Raw genomic sequence first — 8265 nt, 5'->3', positions numbered from 1 at the left:
AATGAGATAGAAGATAGCATCCAGTTTTCATCTTGGAAGAGCCAGGAACAATATGATTGTACAAGAGCAATATGATTTTTCATTGCTCTAAGACAAGTTCAACACAAAAAAAGGAAGAGTAGAGGAGGAACATTCAAATTGCCATTAGTACCTAAAGAAGTCTCATCTGGGATTGCATCATAGATCAGTTTGTGTCCCATATAAACTAAAGTTTAATCCATCTTGTATAAACTCATTAGCATGCACACTACAGCATTATGCTATTCCTCATCTTAAATGCTTAGCTTTTCCTTACTTTTTTGTCAAATGGCTAAAAAGGGAAGTATTTAAGCTGCTATTCCAGTTGCAAAAGCATGACAAAAAAGTAGACAGATACTGCACACAGCCTCCTATTTCAGAGATTATAGGTTTTAAAGAAACTCAGACAGTTAGGTTTGTACACCAGAGAATTAAAGTTTCAAGAAAATCAAATGCAACTATTGTATCTTTCTTATAGCTAAGTTAACTGTAACAGAAGGAAAGAGTTTGGCCTGTAGGAAGATGTCCCATGGTAAAATATTTAGCTATGTCAGCTGACCTGCAGTTTAGCTCCTACTGTTAGGAGCATCAAGCCTGTTGGCCCAGCAGAATAAGACATGATGTGACTAATACTAGACAGTCCAGAGGATCCAAACTCATCTTTCCTGTTCCTATTCTGACGTGACCATACAAACACTTTTGAACTGCTATTACACTGGTAAAATGGTTTTACACTTGAGACCTTCATTAGTGCTTCTGAAAGATTCACCATGACAGTAACTGCAGTTCAGTAAGTCTTAATACTTTCACAAGAAGTGAGGCTCAATGTGGTGTTTCAGTACCCCCTATGTTTTACCTGAAACACCATAAGCAAGCAGGTACTCATGAGCCTGTTCAATTTAGTACACTGTTTCCTTGTAAAACAGGCAATCAAGAAATCTACCACTGCCCACTGCAACTAGATACTGTTGGGTTTAGCCTCAGTATTGAGCCACATACTTTAAAGCTGTCTGCATGCATAAGTGAAGTTGGCAGGCCACCTTTAAGATGGCCATCCACAAGCCATGAAATTCATTGCACCGAGACATTTGATGATACTAAACCCCCATCATAAAATGTCTGCCAGAGACAAACATGGGATATTTGGTCACATCTTAATATCAGTAAATGAAGAAAACCGATCTGTTTGACTAGAAAGTATTTTTTCAAGCAAGAGACCAAGAATTGCATAGAGTAGGTTGAAAATGAGCACTCTTGTTAAAGGATATTTACTTTGAGGCAAGTGAATCACTTTTACGGTCATCTCCCTCTGTTCTGGGAGAGCAGAAGGGTATGATCTTCTAGGAATATTCACTAGCTTGGACTGGAGAAAAGACTTTCTTCCCTCCTGCCCCTCTCCTATGCACATCACAGAAAGTGAAACACCTGGAGCTGGGAGAGCCTCATGACACACACTTGTATAATCACATTTTAAATTAAAGCAAGAGACTTTTCAGCTGGTACTTAATCTAACTGCAAGACAGTGCTTCTGTTGACTTGCATGTTAATGTGAAGTTTTAAGCATATTTTTGCTTGGAGACACAATACCTGTACAGATTACTCTCTCTCAGGAGGGTAAAACCTGGATGTTTTGTACTCTTACATTAAGAATGCCTGACAGATTTTTCTTCCTTACATTGTCCCAAGAGCAAGGTTTCTCTTGATATTGCAGAGCACTACACATGTTCAGTAGTGCTGTAGTGGCAGGGGATGTCATCTCAGGTAGCTGTGCTATAAGACTATTAAATACAACAAGTATGACACAGCAGCAGCCATCCAGCTCAAGTCCACCCTTTCATGGCCTGACAGCCTCCAGATTCTTTATTATGGCTTTTAGCATCACTCTCTCCCCCAGTCTGTTCTCCAGTATTTCTGGCTGCAAGAGCCTTAGGAACAATCTTAGTCTCTCTTTCCTCCATCCCCCCTGCAAAAGGATCTCTCCTATTCACCTTTATAAAGGCAAGTTCAACTTCCACCTCAACATGGAACTTCTACAGACCAGATCAGTGTTCAGAGATCACTTATACCTGGATGCTTTTGCTGTGACATGGTAAATGAGTTCCAGAAGACAGCTTCCTTTCATGGCTTCATGATCTTGCCTCATAGAGGAGCAAGAAACTGATAAGACCAGTCAGTCACCCATGTCTTTGGATGAAAGTGTGGTTCAAACCAATGCAACCTGATACTTAATCCGTTCCAACTAGCCTAAGAGCCCTGTTCAGTATTCTTGTAAAAACCCTTTTCACTCACTGTTACTGTGGATATTAACTAGAGTCAGAAGATTCAGAGAAACAGTGTAATAAGACATTTATTAAAAGTGCTGTCAGTTACTATTAAGAGCTATAGTCTAATATCCTTTTTAAAAGGCATCTAATTAAAAAATGCTAGCTAAAAAACCATTCTTATCACCATGGTTACAGACACATGACCTGCAGTGCTCTATGAAATGTTAGACCAGCTATATTGATTGGGAGGGAATAGTCTGAGTCCAGGATCCATCTTTATTGTAGAGGAAGAACTGCTGGGGGCTCCAAGAGAGACACCTGCAAGTACCTGGAATAGAAACAAAGTCACCAAGAATAATAGCTTGACTGACAAGTTTAAATATCCTGTCTGCATTCTTGTGCAATGCCTATTGTGGAGGGGAGAAATTTCATCCTGCAACATTGCAAAAGCATTATAATCCAATACACCTGCACACCTATAGATAAGGCAGGAACTACTCTTTTGATAGGAGAGCTTTCCTCTCAAGAGGCTGAGAGAGGTACCTCCTCCAGCATTAGCTTCTGTTCCTGAAGCTGACCACTATGAGAAGTTTGTCAGTTACAGTACCTGTAGCACAAGCTGCTGAGACTTGACTAAACCACAGTCTTCCTGTGCCCATGACCTCCAAGTTACAGGACATTAGCATCTTGGTTACTTACTTTGAGAGCTTGTACTTCTCCTTAATTGCTTGCAGCTGGCAATGGGGAGCATCAAGGCATGCTTTATGTAGGTCAGTCAGGCAAGGCACTATCTCACTTAGCGAATACCCAGTGAATGCAGCAAGTGTTTCTGGCTGGTCAGAGGAGAAGAGCCCATGTTATTCTATTTTAGGCAACACTCATCTAGAAGATACATTTTCTACAGAAGCAGGAAGCATCTTGGCTACATCAGTTCTCACTCCAGATTCATTGTTTAGAGTTTGAAAGGATTCAAATGTATTCTGCCATCAGCTTCACTCAAGGTCTTCGGTACTGGGAAGTATAACAAAAAGCTCCTACTGCTCTAAGCAAAGTTATGTCACATCCACCACCTTGCTTCTGGTTTCTGCTCCCTGCTAAAGCTATTCCTCCAAACAACTGACATGACTATCAAGGGGTTCGCTCAAACAGATTCAAGCTCTCTTCCCTGCAAAAAGCCCCTAATGCTATTTGTGAGAAGAGGTTTTGGGAACCAGGGATAGATGAGGTCTTAGGTGCAGACTTAGGCAAGCACAGTGGCAAGGTTCCTCCTGTTTCAGACAGGAGCCAGGATATTTCAGATTGACTTAAACATTCTGATAGTCCCATAAGCTCAGAAGCAACCACCCATCCTAGGATTTCAGCCTTTGCGATAACATACTTTGAAGCTATTCTTTCTACTTCTCAGCCTAGTTCTAATGACAGTATTAAATGCTTGACTATCATTAACATACAGATTTTTTTTCTTACCCAGAAACACCTGTTCACTGTATAGTTTGCTAGACAGTAGGCTGCTGCAGCAGTTTGTGAAGGGAGGTACTTCAGAAATGGATCAGCTTCAAGGAGACTCAGCTCTGCAAGATACTGAACAAAAAAGGAAGTCTTTCAAACAAGATAGTGTATCTAGTGGAATCAGGTCAATACGTGGGGCATTTAAACTGGTTGATGGTCTCAGATTCATGTAAGAAACATGTTACATGTTCGGTGGGTAGAAGTAGTACTCATGAAGTTGAAGCAGAATTCCAGTCTTGTTGATCTCACAGAAGTACTTCCAGCCTGTTTCAGTGGCACTGCCCCCCAAACCCCCCCCCCCAAAAAAAAAAAAAAAAAAAAAAAGGAGCGAGAGAGAGAGACCCACACAAAAGACTGCACTTCTGTCAAAGCTTAACTGATCTGTGTCATAACCTAAAGTTCTGATCCTACAACCAGCTCTGATGTAGTTTTAGAGATAAGAGACCTGGATGGTCTCTATCCAGAGACCTGGATGGTCTAAGGAGACCAAAGATGTGCTCTTCCTCTCCTCTGACAGTCTTGTTCACGTAGGCAGACTTCACTAAGATCTGAGCCTTATAGGCAGCTCTAAAAAAACAGAATCTGGACTCTATTGGAGTAGAGTCATCATATAATCCTGTGACTTTTGCAGCTAAGCAGCAGGTCAGATGTTTTGCTATAAGCGATGGTTGCCATGTTTCTAAGCAGAGATCCCTAGGCAGATCCCTAGCACATATATTGTGTATCAATACCCAATACTACCATCTCCAGGGCAGACTTATTGTGCGTGCAGTGTTGCAAAAGCTGTTTTCTACCATCTAGCTGTCTAGACAGTGCATTATCCCTGAACGGACAGGGAGACTAAGCTTAGTATTTCCATAAGAGAGATTCCCCAGAAGTCTTAACACAAACCTACACACTGAAGGTAGCATGCTAGAAAGCATCCAGATTTAGGCCTAGAACAGTACCAAAAGAGGTACAGCATGAGAAAAGAGTATAGTCACCTGATGGAGCATCAGAACCTGTCTGCTCAGATAAAAGCAGGAACATCTGCATTTCTGTAAGTTATGATCACTTCCCCCTCCCCGCTCCCTCCACCTCAGGCCTAAAGGAGGCGAATTCATACCCTTGCAAAGTTCTCTGTCCTGATGCAGACTCCATGCCTCTGAATATACTGGAGGAGGAACTGATTGATGGTTGGCACTGTTAAGTCAAAAGCCAGCACTTTGAGAAGCAGGTGTTCCATTCTCAGCAGCTGCCTCTTTGTGTATGTATCATCTGTTATATACACAAATTCATCTACTTCTGGTGGGTAAATCTCCTCATATTTCCTGAAAGAGGAGTACAGAAGCCACACTGGTCAGCTTGAAAGTAGTGATAAGTCTTCCACTGTATCCATATTAGTATGGGCACATGACATTACTATAAGACTGTCTAGAGAACCAATTTCAACCCTTCTTCCAGGATGTATAACCATTTAGGATCAGATTTGGGAAGCAAAGGTGTATATACGGACTCAGAGCAGTCTGGAGAGAAATACACTCACATTACTGTTAAAAAGCCTCTTGACTAATAGCGAGTTCTTAAATCCAAGGAATCCCAGTTACACAAAACACTCCCAGGCTGTTTGGTATTCTGTCTCTTTTAAAGAGTTCAAGGCTAAGTGTAGATTGCCACTTTGAATTTACTATAGCCTTATAGCCAAGAGCCTGCCACTTACAGTAGTTCCCCCTTCCCCCCTTTTTTTTGCTTCCAGCTTTACGGTTACAAGGTCTTCTTGATGCAAAGGTGGGAACATTAGACATTTAACTTTGTTAGTACCAGAGTTGGTCAAATTGCTAATCTTAAGACATCATGACAAGCTACCTGTTACTGCAGGTTTCAGTCCTTCAAATTAAACCAAAAATAAGTTGTAGCCTGCTGAGTTTTCAGGAGAGGATACAAACACTTACGCAGCCAGAAGAATTGCTGCTGTTCCTACAAGCTGCAGCTTCCCTCTGAGGACAGACATGCAGGAGAGAAACCTGTCTAGGAAGTTCACTGCCAAGTACAATGTCTCCGTCCGAAGTTTGTATTCTTCCCCTACTTCCACAAGCCAGTCTACCAAGATGGCACGCATTCCTGTTGTGATATCCGGTTGTTTCCTCATATAGTAGGGCTTGGGCCTGTATCTTATCTGCTCAGGGAGACAGGTGAAGAATTAGGACACTCATCTGAAGATAGCCATTGATGGCTGAGTTGATTAAGGTTTTTAAACTAGTAGGCCAAAAGTAGTTCAAGTACAACAATTGATAACTAGTTGTAGTAGTATTAACTAGTAACTAAATCACTTACTAGAGGTGTTATTTCTCCAGTGAATGCTAACAAGAGACAGGAGTAGTGTGTTAGYAGCAGAATAGTGAAAGACCTCCTGGACATTGAAGTCCAGCCTTTGCTATCAAGCACATACAAGCCATTCTGAAAGAGGGACCTGAAAGTAACTTTAAACAAATCAGGTTTCTCCTTCCCTATTGGAAAGCTGTTCTTTTCCTTAGTCTTCTGCATCAGAGTAGGAGAGCTTTACCTTACTATAACACAAGAGCTGTCAGTGAGGTCATATCCAGCTGCTTTAGTGTTTTTGCAGCATTTGATTCCCATCTGCAAGAACTGTTTCCAGAACTTTTTGTCTTTAAGAGTCAAAAGACACTCTAACAACAGAGTATTTCTGGGATGCAGAATAATATCTGAAAGATCTCATCACTGTTTGAAGCCAGATTCATAGGCAGCTTCTAAAGATGGCCTTTACTACCTGCTTTCTCCACCTTTGTAGCTCAGCAGCAATCTAGGGTCATCTTGCGGCAGCAGTACAGCTTTGCAGCCCATCACAGAGTCCACAGATACCTTAGTGTCATAAGCTTGTAACAAGCCACTCACTTCAGCTTCTCGGAGGTACTGATGAATGTCTTCTGCATATTCTCCCACAGTCATTACTGTTATTGTATCTCCCATCTGATCCTCAGGTTGGGACTGGAAGGATGTGTCCACTAGCATAGGAGACCCTGACAGGTTAGAGGAGCCAGCAACACATTTAGGTAATTAGCCTCTTCACCTTCTCTTGCTGTTTCTGACACAGCAGATACATTGTTGATCAACAATGTAAGTTATCTTGAAGCATTATTTACTACAACATAAGCTAAATCACTAGCATCACAGTTCAGAGCTACCTTACATGGATCTCTGCTATACTACTCAGTTAGTAACTAAGAAGAGTTACCTGTACTCAGATCCAACAGTAGGTGAATATTGGATGTCATTGCACTAGTATCCAGTTCACACAGGCTAGATTCCAGCTCTTCAACCACTGGGCAGTTTTCTTTCTGTTCTGGTTCATCTATATATATAGCAAACCCTTGCTTTGATGTGGCATTGACCATGCAGCTAGGCAATTCATCTTTTCCAGCTGGAGGGAAGGAGTTTTCAGAGCCAGAGAAGTATCTGATAACTGTAGTACCCTGAAACAGAGTACATGGTAATGCTGTAAGATGGCAATTCAGAAGAAGATAGTATAGCTTATTTTAGAGAAGAAGAGGAGCTGCTTTCATTGGCTAACATGGGCACCAAAAAAGTCTAAAAGTTAACTGGGGGGGGGGGGCACACAACAACCACACAGCTACAACCGGCACTTCAGAAGTCCTGCTTGTTGCTGTCTTGCTGCAATAGAGACCTCACAGGGAAAGTGAGATATACTGAAAGGTAGGAGCCAGGTGAGTCCTGAATAGCCTCATCTCCACCACTGATGGCAAAGGTGAGCCAGGTGAGGCCAGCTCCATCAGAAACAGGCAGCATCAAGTGTAGGGTCTGCTCTGCATGCAGTTTTAGCAGAGTGCCTATTTCAAAGCATAGCAAGTTAAAGTAACAGAAGGAAGCTTTCAGAAGCTGTCACAGACTCATGAAAGACTTCACATAAAATAAGGCATTTTATATTGAGTTACAAACCAAAGTTTGCACTTCGGGGCTCAACCACCACAACACCCAAGACCACAACATGTGACCAGGATGCAGCCCTTAACATCACTTACTATTAGCGAGCCATCAACTGAGTTAGGGGCTTCACACAGCCACAACTGCAGAGAGCCCCTGCACACGCAGCAGCTGCTGCTCCAGGCCCAGCAAGCTGGCACAGCTGCCTTCTCTGCCGCAGCAGCCGATGCCAGAAGGGCTGGGGGGTACAGGGCAGACACGCTTCTGCGAGCTTTAGCTTTCCAGCCATGCTGGCACCCCGCAGGCACCGCGGCACGCAGCGACGGGACCTCAGGGTAGGCAGCGAGCAGTACCTAGCCTTCACCGCCCTACACCGTGGGGGGCAAAGCCGCACCGAGGCTCCGCGGCACGGAGCGCTCCCGCGGGGGCGGTTACCGCAGGGCCCCGGGGCGCTGCGGCTGCCCGCCGGCCGGTTGGGCTCACCTGGCCGCCGGGCCGCCGCCGCTGCCCGTTCTCCGCCAGCTCCGCCAGCACG

The 8265-nt window shown here is 43.4% G+C and overlaps 1 protein-coding gene across 1 annotated transcript in view; it reads right to left on the bottom strand.

Moving 5' to 3' along the window:
* Positions 1 to 2350: 2350 nt before the first annotated feature.
* The window catches only part of CCNA1 (cyclin A1), a 12415-nt gene continuing 6500 nt past the window's right edge, over positions 2351 to 8265 (bottom strand). Inside the window, exons 2-9 of the mRNA XM_026076066.1 lie at positions 8214 to 8252; positions 7024 to 7261; positions 6684 to 6808; positions 5723 to 5946; positions 4897 to 5101; positions 3750 to 3863; positions 2982 to 3115; positions 2351 to 2610 (exon numbers count right to left, since the gene is read on the bottom strand). Coding sequence (XP_025931851.1) covers positions 2559 to 2610; positions 2982 to 3115; positions 3750 to 3863; positions 4897 to 5101; positions 5723 to 5946; positions 6684 to 6808; positions 7024 to 7261; positions 8214 to 8252 — 1131 coding nt within the window. The 3' untranslated portion in view covers positions 2351 to 2558. The remainder of the gene's footprint in view (positions 2611 to 2981; positions 3116 to 3749; positions 3864 to 4896; positions 5102 to 5722; positions 5947 to 6683; positions 6809 to 7023; positions 7262 to 8213; positions 8253 to 8265) is intronic.

This window comes from Apteryx rowi, unplaced genomic scaffold, assembly GCF_003343035.1.
Source record: "Apteryx rowi isolate R43461 unplaced genomic scaffold, aptRow1 scaffold_425, whole genome shotgun sequence".
NCBI lineage: Eukaryota > Metazoa > Chordata > Aves > Apterygiformes > Apterygidae > Apteryx > Apteryx rowi.
The sequence above is the reverse complement of the archived record's forward strand: the minus strand, read 5'-3'. Positions and strand labels throughout refer to the sequence as shown.